At 42.7% G+C, this 18013-nt stretch overlaps 8 protein-coding genes across 8 annotated transcripts; 6 read left to right on the top strand and 2 right to left on the bottom strand.

Annotated features, from left to right (window-relative positions):
- Positions 1-27: 27 nt before the first annotated feature.
- K450DRAFT_236426 (uncharacterized protein) lies at positions 28-3371 on the top strand. Its single transcript, XM_051588256.1, has 11 exons — positions 28-181; positions 243-407; positions 482-525; positions 599-662; positions 725-838; positions 900-1001; positions 1061-1552; positions 1619-1740; positions 1803-2568; positions 2642-3025; positions 3097-3371. Exons 1-11 carry the CDS (start codon positions 65-67, stop codon positions 3307-3309), a joined length of 2583 nt encoding a protein of 860 aa, XP_051445613.1. The 5' UTR covers positions 28-64; the 3' UTR covers positions 3310-3371.
- Positions 3372-4950, bottom strand: K450DRAFT_236428 (uncharacterized protein). The gene has a single exon (XM_051588257.1). The coding sequence runs from the start codon at positions 4780-4782 to the stop codon at positions 3433-3435; it is 1350 nt and encodes a 449-aa protein (XP_051445614.1). The 5' UTR covers positions 4783-4950; the 3' UTR covers positions 3372-3432.
- On the bottom strand, positions 4465-8242 carry K450DRAFT_236429 (uncharacterized protein). Its single transcript, XM_051588258.1, has 7 exons — positions 7710-8242; positions 7542-7641; positions 7285-7474; positions 6458-7214; positions 6247-6381; positions 5847-6182; positions 4465-5784 (listed from the first exon to the last, which is right to left on the bottom strand). Exons 1-7 carry the CDS (start codon positions 8037-8039, stop codon positions 4894-4896), a joined length of 2739 nt encoding a protein of 912 aa, XP_051445615.1. The 5' UTR covers positions 8040-8242; the 3' UTR covers positions 4465-4893.
- A 76-nt stretch (positions 8243-8318) lies between these two features.
- Positions 8319-10386, top strand: K450DRAFT_236437 (uncharacterized protein). Its single transcript, XM_051588259.1, has 10 exons — positions 8319-8404; positions 8484-8546; positions 8615-8687; positions 8755-8834; positions 8921-9134; positions 9204-9331; positions 9415-9517; positions 9612-9937; positions 10006-10072; positions 10149-10386. The coding sequence occupies exons 1-10, from the start codon at positions 8402-8404 to the stop codon at positions 10193-10195; spliced, it is 1104 nt and encodes a 367-aa protein (XP_051445616.1). The 5' UTR covers positions 8319-8401; the 3' UTR covers positions 10196-10386.
- Positions 10387-10634: 248 nt separating this feature from the next.
- K450DRAFT_236451 (uncharacterized protein) lies at positions 10635-12507 on the top strand. Its single transcript, XM_051588260.1, has 6 exons — positions 10635-10714; positions 10814-10954; positions 11080-11793; positions 11874-12026; positions 12117-12298; positions 12368-12507. Exons 1-6 carry the CDS (start codon positions 10696-10698, stop codon positions 12410-12412), a joined length of 1254 nt encoding a protein of 417 aa, XP_051445617.1. The 5' UTR covers positions 10635-10695; the 3' UTR covers positions 12413-12507.
- A 145-nt stretch (positions 12508-12652) lies between these two features.
- K450DRAFT_236466 (uncharacterized protein) lies at positions 12653-12888 on the top strand (the record flags this gene model as incomplete). Its single annotated transcript, XM_051588261.1, has 1 exon — positions 12653-12888. A coding segment is annotated over exon 1 (155 nt), but the record flags the coding sequence as incomplete, so codon positions are not given.
- Positions 12889-12977: 89 nt separating this feature from the next.
- Positions 12978-14404, top strand: K450DRAFT_236467 (uncharacterized protein). Its single transcript, XM_051588262.1, has 2 exons — positions 12978-13417; positions 13490-14404. Exons 1-2 carry the CDS (start codon positions 13038-13040, stop codon positions 14163-14165), a joined length of 1056 nt encoding a protein of 351 aa, XP_051445619.1. The 5' UTR covers positions 12978-13037; the 3' UTR covers positions 14166-14404.
- Positions 14405-16389: 1985 nt separating this feature from the next.
- On the top strand, positions 16390-17781 carry K450DRAFT_270921 (uncharacterized protein; the record flags this gene model as incomplete). Its single annotated transcript, XM_051592982.1, has 2 exons — positions 16390-16556; positions 16626-17781. The coding sequence occupies 2 exons, from the start codon at positions 16390-16392 to the stop codon at positions 17779-17781; spliced, it is 1323 nt and encodes a 440-aa protein (XP_051445620.1).
- Between the last annotated feature and the right edge of the window lie 232 nt (positions 17782-18013).

Consider the following 18013-nt stretch of genomic DNA (forward strand, 5'->3'; position numbering starts at 1 on the left):
TGAGAAAAAAAAGTCACAGAGCGCGAAGCTGCTTGCCTGCCTTGGTTTCGCGCACGAAATCGACATGGAACGCGCAAAGTCGCCAATCGGCCGCATTAGAGGAGAGTCGAACAAAAAGCCTCTATTTGAAGGTGTAAAGTTTTCCCTGAAACCTTTACTAGATGACTCGTTAAAAACTTCGGTGGGTCTCCCTTACAGCTCCATGTACCTACTTGAGTTCCAAACTTACATTTGTCCACCAGATTACGCAGGTGCTCATAGAGAACGGTGCAATCAATGCTGACGGGAATAAGGAACAGGATCTTCTTGATGAAAGCGATATGAATACAATAACGCATATCATATCTAAAGATACAACGTTTGCTGGGTACAAGAAAGCTCTTGAAAACAAAATAGCTGTAGTGACCGTAAGAATCCTCCACTCCTTGAAAGTATATTACGAATACTATCTTGAGCCTCTAATGTATACGATAATTTTTAGCCTGATTGGATTAATTCTGCAATAAGGAATGGTCATGTCCACAGGTAAGCATGGGGTTACTTTAGCTTATACACAATGCTCTCACCCAATGACGACCGCTAAATATTCTGTTAAAAGGACACAATTCTATTCGCCAGATCCCGCAAAGTTTTTCTCCGGATTGGTGATATGTACTTCTGGTGTAAGTAGGTTTGCAAGATAACGAGAACAACTTCGGACTTGTATCTCACACACCTTCAATAGCTTACCAAACAGGATCGAGAGGCAATTCTCGGTGGTGCATTGGCTTTCGGCGGAGACTACCGAAATGACTTGACTGTGGACGTAACCCACTTGATCACCATGGTCCCTGAGGGGGTATGTTTCAACCTCGCAGCATAACTTTATTTAATGGTCTAGTGTACTAATCCTTCACCAGAAAAAATACGAAACAGTTATGGCGAAAAATGAATTAGGCATACGGACTATATTACCACAGTGGTTTTACGATTGCGTTAAATTCCAGAAAAAAGTCGACGAGGTGAGTGAACTTGGAATATACGCAACACGACTCTTACAGTCATTGACACCTATCTTCAGAGCGAATATTTATTTCCAGAGCCGAAGCTTTTTGAATACCGATCCTCTGCATATAATGAGGACAATAGCAGTAGGACATCTAACAAGCTTAAGGAGAGCACCGCTAATGGGTATATACATCCTTATCCGATGAATGTAGATAGTCTTGCATCATGTATTCCTAGTTCTGAATTCATGAGTGGCATGAAAATCTATATCCATCCTGACACTGGTCTGTCTGAGACATTGTTATCGTCTTTGAAGGAATGTGTAGCAGCAGCAGGCGCAAGTATCCTAGAAGAGCATATCGCATATTCCAAAGAGATTGTCGACATATATATCGGACGATGGAGACAAGGCGAAGATTACAAGCAGGCTAGCAAAGATGGAAAAATTGTCGGTAGTGTTTGGTGGTTGACCAACACTCTCGCTCGAAATTGCGTGGCACCACCTACTGGCACACTATTAGATTATCCAATGCCCAAGTCAGGAATCAAAGATATGCACCATATGGTATGTATCCAACCCATCCACGAAGCAATATACCATTTTTACTAATCGAATATATCATCCAACAAGGTGATGACGATAACAAATTACAACGGTGTTGCAAGAGATTATGTGCGGCGTCTGATTCATGCACTGGGTGCAACATATACCCCAAATCTTACTCAAGAGAACACACATGTGATTAGCTCCAGGTAAGATTGGATGCTGGCCAATATCATAACTACCATGTATCAGTCAGTAACACCCTTTTCAGCCAACATGGCCAAAAGTACATAGCCGGAAAGCAGTGGAATCTTCATGTCGTTAATCATTTATGGTTGGAAGATTGCTTTCAACAATGGACGTGTAAATCCGTAGCCGAAGAGAAATATGTTTACTTCCCTGATACACATGTCCTGGAAGATCTCGTTGGAACAACAGCCTTGCAGGCCGACGAAATTACTAGATGGTGGAACCCAGAAATGGCAAGTCCGATGGAGAGCGCGCTGATGAACGAAAATACGATTGATCGACACTCCGTCATCCAAACTCCATCCTCTACCACTGGACATGTAAAAATCGTCAGTAAGACTGCAAGACAAGCAGCTATTACTGCCTCCAATGTGCTACATGAAGTAATGGTTCCGGATATGAATGCATATCAATTGGAAAAACGGTCTAGTCCTAAGCGATCAAGGCAAGGCTCCTACGACATCAAACCAGATAACGAAACTCCATCAACGCCTTCAAAGAAAAAGCGACAAGTTAGCGATGTAACTCCTAATGGAAATGTCTCAGAAGCAGATCAGTTACAAGATGCAACTGATTCACAACCCATCCATGGTAATAACAGGAAGTCTAGCCAAAGCCTACATCGTACTGCTACATCAGAGAGCAAAAATTCAGATAGTCAAGGCGTTCCCACAACACCGTCCAAACGAAAACGGCAATCATCCTCTCAAAACGTTGACTCACCCCATCGTAACATAAGATATGTCAGTTCTGGAAAAAACGCTGATATTACTGAGAGCCAGAAGAAGGTAATGGTGCTTATGTGTCATGAGATTTTTCAAGCCGGATCTAATCTAATACCGAACTTGAATCTAACTTTAGCAAATGAACAAATTGGGAGCCCACTGGACTGAGGATATAAGAGATTGCACACACTTGATTGTAGACAGAGTGAATAGGACCCAAAAGTTCATGTGTGCCATGAATATGGGACTACATATTGTCACTCCCGACTGGGTAAAAGATTCAGTCAAATCTGGCAACCTACAAGAAGAATCGGATTATCAAGTCGATGACTCTGAATCAGAAGCAAAATGGGGGTTCAGCGTTCTAGATAGCCTGAGCTTAGCTCGCAAATTTACCATCGTAGGAAATAAGAATCGTCAGCAAGGCACTCTACTACAAGGTTATGAAGTCTTCATCACCAAAAATACAGGACCTTCAAAATCTGTCCTGAAAGATATCATTGAAAGCGCAGGAGGAAAGGTAAGCCTAACAATTCAAAGGAAGCTATCAAATTGAAAAGCATCAAACTAACATCCCTACCTCAATCATAGCTTCTTGCTACGCTTCCGCCAAGAAAGCTGCGAGATGCAAGCTCACAGAGTGACACAAAATTGATTGTGCTGTCATGCGAAGCTGACAAGGACAAGTGCAAAGACTTCATACACCATGGCATCGGTGTTTATGACACCGAACTCATCTTGACCGGTTGTTTGCGTCAAAGTTTAGACTTTGGAGACACATTTAGGCTACCAATAGATGAATGAAACTGCTTCACATGTATACAGCTCTAAAGTATAAATTTGGCTGAAAAACTCTTTAATATATTATTTTGTAGGTATTGTGTAAAAAAATAGGGGAATAGGGTGCTCTATGGAAATATAAGAAAGTTAAACGTTTACATGGTATGTTGGTTCTAAAAAAGATAGTTCGAAGTCGATAGGTCCGAAAGCAGGAAGGGCCATGTTGTCGCTATCCACAACGTTGCAGATAGGGTTTCGTCCGTAACCGTACCAGAGCTGAAGTTGGGAGCCATCATACTTCTTGTAAAGCTCAGTCAAATGTAAGCGTATGGAAGACTTTTCTTCAAACGTGACTTTGTGTATCAGCTGTACATCGTGCTCGTCCTTGTCTCTTATGCTGAACCCAAATGCGCGCTGGTCCAGCCATTGAGACACATTTTCAAACGCTAACAAAAGATACGCGCGAGTTGAACCGGCAGCGCTGGGATCATGCTCAAATTGAAATAACTGAGGAGTGATGCGAGTTAATATGGGGCAGTTCTGGGATCCTACACCTAGTTTCCAAGCTCTGGCGATGCGAAACATGCGTTGGCCGATCACCTCGACGCCAGATGAAGCTACATGAATAAAATCGTCCAACTCTGTGTCTATTGCTGAAACCATCGCAAGGTTTTGAGCTCCAGACGCAGCAATTTGTCGTTGTGCTTCCCGCACAATGTTCCAGCCAGTCGGCGAATCGCTGGATACACATCGTCCAACTTGACAATATATCATTGGTAGAACTGGATTTCCTAAATCGCGTCGAACAGTCTCGATGAACTGGACCATTTTCTCTTTGTATCGATTTGCGTCTTCAAGCACCATTGCGTCCGACTCGCCTTGGTACCAGAGCAATCCGGCAATACTTCCTCCTACAGCATTAAATCGTTCTAACATAGCGCCGTATAGTGAGTCTCCCTCTTGCTCTTTCATTTCCGGGGACCACTGATCCATGCTTGTACCTCCATGTGCACAAGGCACCAAACCGACGGGAACATTAAATTCTTTTCCGTATTCGACAGCAAACGTTAACCCTGGACCTGCCCCTTTATTTGGGATCCAGTGACTATCGCCACTGGGTGGTGGTCGTGGCGTGTTGGGGCCACCGTTAGAAGGATCGCGTAGACTCTTATGAATAGATCTTATGGATTCCGCAAGATTGTGGATGGGCTCTTTAGCCGGTGCCCAAGATTCGCAGGATTGAAATGAATGTACCATGGGATGAGGTTTGGCCATTACGGTAGAAGCACCGGGAACGTCCCTGAAGTTACCCCACCCACGCATGTTGCTTTGCCCCGATAAAAACCAGATATCACCTACGTAGACGTCGTGAGCGTCACCAATGGTGTAAGGACCACCAACACTGTATGGTATAGCAGTATCATTAACATATACATAGGCAACATTGTCTTCGTTCCTTTGTAATAATTGAAAACTGGTAATATGAGTGTATATCATAAGTAGTGGTTAAAGGGGGGGGTGGGATGATGTGGGATATTGGGATGCTGCAAGAAGAAAAAATAAAACTAGAATTTACACAAATTTTCTGTTCTTTCAAACACGCTATGATCAACTCCGTGAAAGCTTCTTTTTCGGCAAATATATGGAACACGGTGCTTTGCTTTTGGAAGAATTCCTGATAGCTGGAGTGCTCATGGAGGAATGATTTGGATATGACGGAAACGGTGATTGGGTCATCATGGGCTCTGACTCGGTGGATATGGCAGTAATGTTGGGGTAGGGCATGTAAGTCGTTGGGACGGTAGCCGTTACCGAGCTAGACGATACCTCAATTAAGTCTGAGGGATGAACCGGTGCATGGGCAGACTCCTGACCTTGAAGAATTTCGCTAGGTCTGATTGCACTTGAAATGACCGTTGGTGGTACGTTGCCATTATGCTTTGAAGGCTGATTGTCCATTGGCAGTGACGGAAGCTGGAGGAACGGAAACGCATTATTCTCGGAACCTATCGGTGATGGCAGTTGCGCAGTCGTGGTTGGTTGATAAGGAGTATAGATGCTGCCGGCTTGCTGACTAACGATTGCACGATCATTTTGGATTAGCTGTTCCATAAGACTATTGGTTTTGGGCCGCTTAGCCGAAGCATTGATTTCTGCATCGTCGCCTTCGTCATCACTAATAAGATTGACTAGACCTTGGCAAGATTTTCGTTTGTCTGTTACCGATAGCGACTGTAATGAATTGACTTTAGGCTGTGGTGGCTCATCACCATCACTACCATCATCATCGTCATCATCTGTAGCAAACGAGACCGGCTTCCACGACCTTGACGTCCTGCTATACTCTGTCTCGGTAATGTTATCATCCATATCCTTCAGAAGCTGAGCAAAGTATTCGTCGTAGATTATGGATGCAGACGTAGTATATTTGCTACACACAGGACACTTCCATGTCGATAGGCCCTGATTTATACATAGGTAGGAGACCAGATCGAAGCACTTTTGAAGAAACATAAGTAACAATCGTTGTGTGATGGACAAGGTGTCACTGGCTAGCTTACCTCTACATGACTGCAATTGACGCCTTTCACCGGTTCTTTGATGCGCAACAAGCTGATAGGACATCGGAGACTGACCTTTATGGAGTCTTGCATGCACTCAATTTCATCGTCCTCGCCGCTTTGTACTGACGATTCAACAGATTCAGATACTGCGCATTGAGACCTTGATGGTTGTCCAGATACAGCTTGAGGCGATTTAGGAATATTTTCTTTTATACCAATTAGCTTATTTACAAGTTGCTGCCCCTGTGCAATGGTCTTTCTTCTGCCCATAACTCGTGTTCTGATTAGCTGTTCAGATTCACGTACATAGAGTGTAATCCCGAAAGCATAGCTCTGTTTTACCAAGCGTTAGGCTTTCGATTGTATCATGATTTGTATTTGAAAACTCAAAACTTACACAAGCGCATGCATTCTGTTTGATGGTGATGGAATTTGCGCCAGGCATTAGCATAGACGTAAGATCCAGTGGTCGATCTTTTCCAACCATCATATGCATATTTTGCGATTTGTTTGGAATCTGCACTTTTCGTTTCTGAGCGTAAAATCATACATTATGGCAATTAATAAACATTGAATATACGTATACTGTAGATGTAGGAGTTACTCACTCGTAATGGTACAATGGCTGCACCGTTAACTGCAAGGTCCACTTTCTCGGGCCAGTCGCATTTGCTTTCCGTTCCCTTCGCTTTCCATGAATTTAAAACGAAGCTGATTGGAAGAAGCTTATCATCTACCTGGGCAGGTGGAAGTTTGAACATAGTCCTCATCCACAGTCTCTGGAAAATATCACCGTTGATATTAATGTTTACATTGGCGATAGGGTGGTCATGCTGCGGTTGGAATGGTGCTATAGCACGACAAAGTGGTCGCATATAGCCATTGCTGATGGTCTCAGATGATGCAGTTATTGTGGGCGATGCTGTAATGGAATGCCTGGGTCCTGGAACGTTGACAGCAGGCTGGTTCAACATAGGTAAAATTTGACTGACTGATGGACCTATATTGTTGGAGCTGTTGCATGCTGAAGTTTGATGATGGGGTATCGAAAGGTATGGTAGAGCTGATTGTCTGTTCGGCTGGTTAAGTGATACTGACTGTCTATTCAATGGATTAAGAGGGGTAGGAATGGGTAGGGTAGTAGGCATTGTCCTCTTTTGCTGCTGCATATTAAACCAAAGATGTTGCCACTGCAATAGCTGTTGTTGATACTGTTGTGAAAATACTAGAGGATTAACATTATTTACAGACTCTTTCGATCGCCCTGGAACATTTGTTTGTCGTAGCTGTGATATAGCGGACGTAGAAGGATATGATTGTGGATTCGAACTTGCTATAGGTGGCGATGGGTAGGAGCTCGAGTGTCTATAATTTATGCCTTTATAAATATACAACTTTTATAGTTTACACTTCGAAAAATACAACCCCAACTCACCTTTGTTGTTGACTATGATGTATCTGCTGCGGCGAACTAGTATACTGTGGCGGCGCCAATTGGATAGGAGCGGCATCCCCAGCACTTATTGGACTCAAGGGTTGATCATTTGAATGTGCTGTAGTGAATTTCGCTATGGGCGTGCTTCCACCTTCACCTTTCAGTTGGCTATACCATTCGGCAAGGATAGCTATTTGAAAATGTTTAAGTGTTATAGTTGAGGTCATACAATATGAAAAAGAACATATTTCACATACCTGAGAACTGACTAGAAAGCCGATCTCTATACTTCATTGCAACAGTGAATACACGCAGAGCTGACCACATACCCCAATCAGGGGCTCTTTTCTTGATTATCTAGCGAGTAGTTAACATTAATAACGACTTTGTTATATACATCTCGAATGGTTTGGACAGTTACTTACTTCAAGACACTTTAATATTGCTTGCTCATTCAAGGGATGGTATGCTCTTTCGTCCTTGCACCATTGATAAAACTCATCAATTGCTAAGCCATACGTCGTGAAGTTGTCGAGTTGCTGACATGTTCTATCAAGTATCCGGTTATTCCTGGTGGCAACTTCTTCGGCAACATTGACAGCGGTAGGTTGCGATGGATTTCTTTGACCCAAGTCAGAATACCCGGTTGAAGACAGCTGCGACGATATGAGTGATGGCTGTATGGTATTGCTTGAATGTGCGCCTTCTCCGGAGTTATCGCCAGGAATGCTCGAAGACGGTTGAGCCGTTAGCATGTAGGATGCAACTGCCGGTCAAATAATATATGGTGCCGGCTCTGCAATTTACCGCTATATTCAAAGACGTAGCAATTGCGAGTTTGGTATTACAAGGGGTATGTCGCACGCAATGTTGTGGCAGGACGACTTGGAAACAGTGAATTGACCTTATTTCTCGAAAGCTGAGCCGCTCGTTTTGCTGGTACTTCGATGGGTTTTTTTTTCTAGGTTGGCGCTGTTCTCAGCAAACAAAATTGAGCTTTTGCAGTGGGAAATTAGGTGACGCAGCCCCGCTTACCACAGCAGTACGTGCCAATATTAAAAAATTCGAACGTGCAAGTTATAGGATTCAATTCGGTACTTCCTTAACACTCTTCAAAATGGTAAAGCAAGACATAATTTTATATATAGTGAAGTGGAAATGTTGTCTAACCAACGCGAATATGTAATCTGCTACTACAGAAACTTACGTTTAAAACACTGCAACAAAAGCAGTTCCAACTGGACGTCGACGAAGCAAGCAGTGTAAGGCACCCAGATCACAATGTGGTCTCGTCCCATCAATTCAGTACTGAGACATCTATACAATGCAGGTTGCCGATGTTAAAAAGAAAATAGAGGAAAGCCAAGGACATCCCGTTGCCACACAGAAGCTGATATTCTCAGGTAGATATTCAGGAGCATGATAAAATTATGCACATACCCTATACCTAACAACTGCCTCATATTTCAGGCAAAATTCTTGCTGATGAGAACACTGTTGCAAGCTATAATATTGGCGAGAAAGACTTTTTAGTTGTAATGGTCTCAAAGGTAATGCATTAGCTACAACAGTCAGAATAATGTGGTGGTGCCAATGCGATATTAAACATAACAACGTACTGGAACTTTAGCCCAAGGTTTCAAAGACGAGCGCATCTTCGGCTCCAGCAACACCTTCTAAAGCAGAGACTCCGGAGCAGTCAAAGACCAGTGAGCCTGAAAAGGTTGTGACGACGGAAATCCCTCCAGCCACAGGAGCTTCTTCTACCGCAGCAGCCGCCACAGCTGAGACAACCACCACCACGACTACCACTGAAGAAAGCAAATCATTGAATGCTTCAGATGCACTAGGTACATTTTAGAGATTACCAAGATTAGGAAAAATGAATACAGTGTACTAATATGCATGTTGTGGTTCAGTCACCGGCCAACAATATGAAGAAGCCATCCGAAATATGATGGAAATGGGTTTCCCACGAGATCAGGTCATTAAAGCAATGAGAGCTAGCTTCAACAATCCCGACAGAGCTGTTGATTATCTTTTCAGTGTAGGTTCTCGTTTGCAACCTTTTTTCCATTCCTCAGAAATGGTCTTATTCATCGATTATTATGCCCATTGTTCTATTTACAGGGTATCCCAGAACATCTTCTCCAGGAACAGTCCAGTGCTGAGCATGAATCAGCAGAGCAAGAGGGAGACAATAATCCACCAGAAGCTGACACCGAGATGGGAGGTAATGGCCAGAAAAGTAAAATGAATGTGGTTTGTGAGGAATCGTTTACTGACTTTTTGAATCACCTTATTTTTCGGTGGATGCGCAACAAAAGATGATACCCCTCAAAATCTTTTCGCTGCTGCTGCTCAGCAATCTCAACAACAAGGGGGAAGTGGCTCAGACCTATCTTTCTTGCGATCGAATGAGCAGTTCCAACAGTTACGACAATTGGTACAAGCTAACCCTAACTTACTGCAACCTCTTCTGCAGCAAGTCGGTCAAACCAACCCAGAGCTGCTCCGTATCATTAACAACGATCCTCAAGCATTCCTTCAAATGCTTGCTGAAGGAGGAGATGACGACGACGAAGGCACGACGGCTCCTGCTGGTTCACAAGTCATTCAAGTAACGCAGGAAGAGAAAGAAGCCATCGATCGAGTAAGTCTTTGTTGCCATAAAGTATACACGATGTGCGCAAGTCGAAGTACTCATATCTATCTTTACAGTTGGAAGGTCTTGGATTTGATCGTGCGTCAGTTATTGAAGCATACTTTGCATGCGACAAGAATGAAGGTAACGCGATTTCAAAAATGATGTGATTTCTCCAGAGCGTGTTAGCTGACGGACAACTTTTTTTTTTTAAACATAGAACTGGCCGCCAATTTCCTATTTGATCAAGGGAATGATGATTACTAGAAAACTCCCTGCATGTAACCCTCATATTATGCGAAATTTGAAATAAACGAGCACCCGTAAAACATTATGATTGTTATTCAACAAATTACCAGTTGGTCCGGATTCGGGGATTTCACCCCCAACGTTTGGCGGGGGGATCGGGAAATATACTTGCTTCCTTTGATATCTGACACGTAGTGATTGATTGTAGCAAAATAAATGATATGAAAATATGAATTTTTCTGCATTCTTTGACGTCCATGCATATGATAAAAGTTCATTTTGTATTGAGCAAATCAATCCAGTTTTACTGAGTGAAACGTGGGTCTAATCATCTTCTGGTTGGCTTGTAGCTTTGCCCCAATCAAGTGGAGTGAAGCGGCGAAAAACAGTCACATAGTGTGTGGTCAGCAATTCAGGCTTTTCAGCTATCTGACAAAATTTTTGCTTTGATTTTTTTGCCCCAAAAAGCTTTGGTCTTTTTTAAGCGCAAAGCACTTCGTCCTCCTTCCTTCCTTCTGATGGATCAGCAGCAATCAGGTAACACTCGGCTCAAGTCCCCATATTTATAGCTCTTATCTCTCTTCTCACCCTTCTTTCCTTCACTTCATCTTTTGCTATCAATTGACCCATCCTTAGGTGTTGAAATCAAGAACAAGAAGCTCGAACAATTTACCGCTCCCACACCTCAAAACACACCAAGCAATCCAGCCCCTATTACCTCAACTTATCGCCCAACCGTAGAGTCTATTTCTGAAGATATGGAAACTATTAATACTGGTGCGTGACAGACAGACATTTCACTTATGCTCGGCTTTTTTGCATATTCTTTACGTATATGGGTGACTAAATAAGCTCTGAAAAAAAATTTCTCACTCTTATTTTTTGGTTTCGGCTATATGTAGGTTCTGCTGCCCAAGGTGCTGCAGGTGCATTCTCTGCCAATCCCGCTCTTTTGAGCATGCTCCAAGGAAGACTTGGTAGCCTTATTGGTCGTTCTTCCGGCTATATCGAATCTCTCCCCTCAGATGTCAAGCGCCGTCTTAATGGTCTTAAGTACCTCCAAACCAAGCACGCTGAACTTGAGACTCAATTCCAAGAAGAAATCTTGGTACTTGAGAAGAAATACCTTGAGTTGTATCGTCCTTTGTATGAGAAGCGTACTTCCATCGTTGTTGGAAAGCTCGAGCCCACTGACGATGAGGTTGCCATTGGCGAAAAGGTCGACGCCGATGAGAATGAGGAAGCCGCTGCCGAGGAAGACAAGAAGGAGAAAGAGGATGAAGAGAAGGTTAACGGTATTCCCGAGTTCTGGCTTACCGCCCTCAAGAACCACCCACAATTCTCAGAGATCATCACCGAAAAGGATGAGGAGGTTCTCAAGCACCTCATTGATGTCCGCATGTCATACATTGAAAAGCCTGGTTTCCGATTGGAATTCGACTTTGAAGAAAATGAGTACTTCACAAACACCACTTTGAGCAAGACCTACTTCTACCAAGATCAAGCTGGCTATGGTGGTGACTTTGTTTACGATCATGCTGAAGGAAGCGAAATCAACTGGAAGGAGGGCAAGGACCTTACTGTCACTGTTGAAACCAAGAAGCAACGACACAAGGGTAAGCGTGAAATTTACAAATTTTATTAATTAACCATCGTTCAACTAACTCAAATGTCATTCGCCTATGTTTTGCCACAGATACCAACAAGACACGCGTTGTCAAGCGCACTGTCCCTGCTGATACTTTCTTCCTTTTCTTCAGCCCACCAGCTGTCCCCGCTGACGGTGAAGTCATTGACGAAGAAGAGGCTGAAGGTCTTGATGAGAAGTTGGAACAAGATTATGATTTGGGTAAGTGACCGTCAACGTTCTTTTTTTTTGCAGATTACCCATTGGTCAGCAAATTGATAACTAAGCTGACTACCATTTTCGGTGTTTTAGGCGAGGAATTCAAAGAGAAGATCATCCCCCATGCCGTTGACTATTTCACCGGCAAAGCTTTGGAATATGGCGATTATGACGAAGGTGATGACGATTTTGAAGATGACTTCTATGATGATGAGGATGATGAAGATGAGGATGACGACGATGATGATGATGAAGACGACGATGACGATGAAACTGTAAGCCCATTCTCTTGATATGATTGTTTTACCTGTGGTCGCTTCTCACACCACTTCTTCCTATTTTAGCGACCTGCTAGAGGCGAAAATGCACCCGAGTGCAAGCAATCTTAAAGCTTTTATTCGTTTTCATCATCTGTTTCTACACATTCAACCTACAGTTTGTCGTTTTTCTCCTATAAATGCAGCAGAATATCTTCCCCCCATTCAATATAGTGTTCAACTTAAATCATTTAAAAACCAAAAACAATGCTTCATATATTACTGTTCGCTATTTCAATCACGGTTTGGTAATACACGAGTTCAGTCAATGGGCAGCATAGATTTAACAAAACTGTATTTTTGAGTGTGAAGACTGTTAGTTGGCGGAATGAGGACGAGGATGTGGTGGCCTCCCTCCCAAACAAAAGAAAGATCACAAAAAATTAAGTTAGAAGTTGACCCTCCCAGGCCACAAAGGCGAACATGCTGGCGTGGCATAGAGATCTGGGATACATTAGATAGAAAATTTTTATATTTATATGACTGAGAATAAAAGCGTGGCTCTAGAGCCTATAACCACATCCTCGTCCTCATTCCGCCAACTAACAGTATCACGTCAAATCAAAAAAGTGGCATCCAAATTTTATTATAAAAATAATGTTTTGAAAATCTAGTACGTCACCTTTTTTTTTTTGGGAGCTTCCCATTTTTTTGGGAATTCCCATTGGGTTCCGTCGCTAAGTCGTCCTTCCCAGAAATGCATCACAATTTTCAGGCCATTGTCAACACATTTGCCGACGTGAAACCACTTTGCTTGGGTTTTAATCCAGATGGCAATGCGACTATCAGCGATTTGAAGTCTCGTCTGCAATCTATCACAAGCATTCAGTTGGCGGACCAAAGAGTCACAACCCTCGGAGGGAAGGACCTTGACGACTCGGCCCCGATTTTCAACGAAAATGACACCTGCGGACCCATTGTCTACAACTTATCCATTCGTATGATTGGAGGAAAGGGAGGTTTTGGCTCTATGCTTCGTGCTCAGGGTGGCCGCATGAACGCGCAGAAGAGTACGAATTTCGACGCGTGCCGAGATCTTCAAGGTCGTCGAGTCAAAGATGTTAACGACGCTAAAAAGTATGTTATTATCTTCCCAACTTTCGCATTTACTACGCGTGCTCGATAGATTTACTAAACTTCGTTTTATAGACTAGCGGAATATTTGGAATCACTGCCCGAGCGCGAAAAAGAACAGGCCGAGAAACTGAAGCAAAAGATTGAGAAGGCTCTGGAAGCCCCTCCTACCAAGAAGTATCGGTTTGACGATAACAAGTTTATGGAAGATCGCGAACAGGTCATTGAAGATGTTAAATCAGCTGTTAGTGAACTCATGAAAAGCGCAGCTTCAAGTACATCTCGACAAAAAGCACCAAAGGCCACTGTTGCTGTTATGTCTGTCTTTGATGAAGATGAAGATGAAGATGAAGATGAAGATGAAGACGAAGAAACTATGGGTGAACCAAGCAGCGCCTCTTCTTCGGAGAATGTTGCCGAACAGCCTTCAAAGGACTTTAAAGGAAAAGGCAAGGCTAAGGAAAGCACTGATGTCGCTGATGCTGAAGAAGCAGACAAGGACGAAAAGACTGACCTAGCAGCCTTCATGGAAGCTGACTTGGATGATTATGACAGCGAAGACGATGAAGAATTTGAGGCTGCCTCCAATGAGAGCGAATCAAGCGACGATATTGACGATGAAGACCTTGTTGACGAGGATGACATTAGCGATGATGAAGTTCCCCAACCAAAGTCAAAGGCTCAGTCGTCTTCTAGTGCTACCAAGGGCAAAGGAAAGGAGACTCGTAAACGCAAGGAAAGAGACGATTAACTGTTCCAGCTGATCAATCTCATTTCAATTCTAACGTTGATACCTCAAAATTTTTGACTTTTACTTTATCCGAAGTCTCGTAACGTGCGATGTTTCAACTGCATCACACTCCATTTCTTTTTATTCATTCATGTACATTGCTCTTCTCATATTTCAGTTCTACACCTATACTGTATCCCGCATCACTACTAGCTTTAGTAAAAATTTTAAATTTTTTTTTTCAAATCACAGATACTGACCTTGAGGATGATGAGATGAAGGTTTCCATAGAGATAAGTTCATTGGAGTTTGGTGATCAATTACAACTTAGGTACAAAAAGTACATATGGCAATGTGGATTTCAGTTTGCAATTCTGCCTTGTTTTGGTGATAATCACCACCACTATCTTCGTATGGCTTATGATGAAGATAGTAGATTGAAATTCCGAATAGACTTTTTCGCGCGTTCGACTGAAGGCAAGGAGTAGACAAAGCTGCTTCGTTAAACCTATGATGTTAGACCCAGTATATTGAAATTTATACTGCCGCCACTCTAAAAACCGTGGGAGCTACTAAGCGCAAGGGTTCGTTTTGACTTTCACTAACCTTGAGCAACCTCATGAAAGTTTGATACAAGTGTGTGATTTGGGATTCATATGATATCTATGGGTAAATTTTTGTTGCTGTGTGACAAAAGCGGTCATCTCATTTCAGTATTTACCATCGTTGGCTACTATTGCCCCTCAATGGTGGATTATTTATGTTGCCGCATTCGCAATTACGGTTGGGCTGGCTTAAGAAGCACTCCATATTGGGAATGCCTTTCTCTACTTGGAGGTGAAGTTGCGCTTCAGAGTTGAGAAAACATGTCTTATTGTAGCGAATTCCATCCGCAAAGAAATCAATCGAACGTGCTCGCAAACTAAGTTAAATGCAATGCAAAGAATGACAATGTGTGCCAACCTCCCTCTCACATTTACTTCAATTCTATAATTGGCATGTTGGGCACAACACGCCATTTATAGAAGCACTTCCGAAGACAAGCGGCCATGCTCTCTGTTTGAGCAGCGATGTATATTGTTGGTTTTCGATGGTAAAGATTTGCAGGACACCACTTCAGTTACGTTTACATTCCAACGTTATTGCGATTCAAAATCGTTGCGGGAAGGATAGAGATTCGTCGAAGTTTACTACCAAATAGACATCACGCAGACTACTGCACAAAAACATGATAGTATATTCGCACGTACATTTACACACAACGAGATAAGGTAAAATGTCTTGCCAGGTACGTGCGTGCGTTGCAACTGAGCAAGCATCTCGCCACTACAGCTTTGGTAATATCACCTGATGTGACATACTGTTATCACCAGCAAAAACTGTGGTTAGTTTAGTAGATGGTAAAGTGGTATCCACATCCAAGAAACAGCAACAGAGTGAAAAATTTGACTACATCTAACTTCTATCTTCACGCCAACATCACATATCGAATGGCCATCGGGAAATCAGAATGCTAACTCCATTTTTGTATTCGTAAAATGTCGGATGGGAAAGGGTATAAGAAGTGTTTCTCTCAGCTTCTCCACAGCATGGAATAGTATTTGTCGTACAGTAGTGGCGAACTAATGCACCGTATATGGTATAAAATCGGGACACCTTTTTATAACCATCTTCTCTACAAGATTGATTGAGTTTTCTGAAGACAGCTCAGGAAAACGAGTCAAACTGACCTGTTTAATATCTATTTCAATAATCATTGAAAAGTATATTGACTTGTTAATGGTTTGGTAATGGGGGAGGTGATCCGATCCTCGGCATCCATGGTACACGCAGAGAAGCTAAATGTTAAATTGATGCCATTTAGGTCTTGTGTCCTCCACATGGCGTAGTAAGAAGCTTCCCCTTTTACTGGCTTGCACAACGCACCTGAGCGCACAGCCATTTCCATTCGCTGGGCGATCATTGATTTTAGCGCAGGTACACAGACTTGCAAATTAGAGACTGTCCCGTGCTCGCAGAAATTTTCTTTTATTTGCCACATTTATTGAAGATAAATATAATTCTGAGTACAACTTTCTCTCTAGTTCCTCTTACCTTGGCTCTTCGCCATCCGGAAATGCCAAAAACATTGGCCATTGATGGGGTTCGAAGCAAGCCTGATGAAGATTTGACAAAAGTGCCATCAAAAAGCGGCGTGAAACTGACTAGGCATGGTCATGAAATCCCGCGGCCAAAAAATTGCTTCATGTCTTATCGCAATGAAGTAGCGTCGAAACTGGTCGAATGCGGCATCGATAATAATAGCAGAAATATCTCCAAGTTAGTGGCTGATCTATGGCGAAACGAATCAGAAGATGTAAAGCAACATTATCGAGATTTGGCTGAGCAGGAAAAGCTGAAGCATAAAAAACTGTAAGTAAGAACGCTTTTTTTATCCGTCTGAAATTAATGATGGTAACACGTAGCCTCTTCTGTCTCAAGGTACCCAGATTATAAGTTCATGCCTAGAAGAAAGCTCCCGGCTGATTTGCGTCTTCTTTTGTCATCTTCTACTACAGAGTTCACCTCTGATAATCCACCCCGGAAAAAGATACGGAGGAATTTGCCACCAGTGAGCGACAGGGTTGAGCCAGTTAAAGTCGCCCGCACTAAACGGAAGTACAAGCGGTCTGCTGTCAAAAACCCCCCACAAAAAAAAGAAGAAAGTACTCGTAACAAACGAATCAGCAAGATATCTGTAGAGAAATGTACGTCATTACAGTCATTGTCTAAGTATACTACAGAGCCCCTGTTTGCAAAGTACATTATGGCAGTCATACGCGGTGATGGAAACTTACCGACAGCAGAAAATGCGAAATCGCAAACCCCTGGTGGCTCATTGGCGCACATGGATGAACAAGCTCTTGCATATGTTGTTTTGGACGACATACCTGGCTGTACGGATGTTCAAGACTGTGACTCCCTCGGTCCGAAATCTCCTGATATCAAAATTGAATCTGAGCAATTTCTGGAACAAGCTGCATTGTCGGTGGACAGCAATCTATTTGTGAATCACGAGGGGAATGCAAATGACTGCGCATGGACCGAGAAAGCTTCAAGCAATGTATCCATTACGCCCGAGAGTATCTCGTATCTTTCCTTTGATACAGACTATGAAGAGAAAAGGCCATTTTTGTTCGATCCTACGCATAGCATCAAGAACGAAGTGCTTGATGTTTCACTTAAGGACTGCCTAATGGACGAAGGAGCAAATACTCTTGATCTGTCCTCGTTAACTGCGTCACCATCAAACGCCTCATATAGCTCTGAGGCTAGTGATGAATCAATAGATAAAGTCTTGGACAAGTTGTCCACCGTCCCTTTCATCCAAGAACTTATCAAGATTCTTCATGATGAGCAAGGATTACAAGATTATTTTAAGAAATTATCTTCCAGAGAAGGAAATGCCTTGATACCAGAGGTGTCAACCCGACTTTGCGAACTAGCACTGTGTCTTCCACCCGCGTGGTCCTCTGACTGGTACGAAACCGATCTGTCCCCCAATCATACACTTAACATCATACCAAACTGTGATATAAAAATTGAACACGACTCGACTATATCGCTGGACGAATATATCAATGTGGACCACAATTAATCCTTTCTAATCCTGTATCTCTATGCTAGAAATAAGATCAGTCTTGTCAAATACTCGAAATCGGAACTGTAACACCTGCGTTTCTCAAATACCTGGAGTATCTGGACTTTGTTGCTTCTCAACTTACATAATCATTATTATAATTAGTACTATTTCTCATTCTTCGTTCCAATCTTTATGCTTTATTATATTTTCTTCAATTCACAATTGTATGTATTAGGCTGGCGTGTCT

The sequence above is a fragment of the Umbelopsis ramanniana genome, assembly GCF_025399195.1.
Source record: "Umbelopsis ramanniana AG unplaced genomic scaffold K450scaffold_20, whole genome shotgun sequence".
Lineage (NCBI taxonomy): Eukaryota > Fungi > Mucoromycota > Umbelopsidomycetes > Umbelopsidales > Umbelopsidaceae > Umbelopsis > Umbelopsis ramanniana.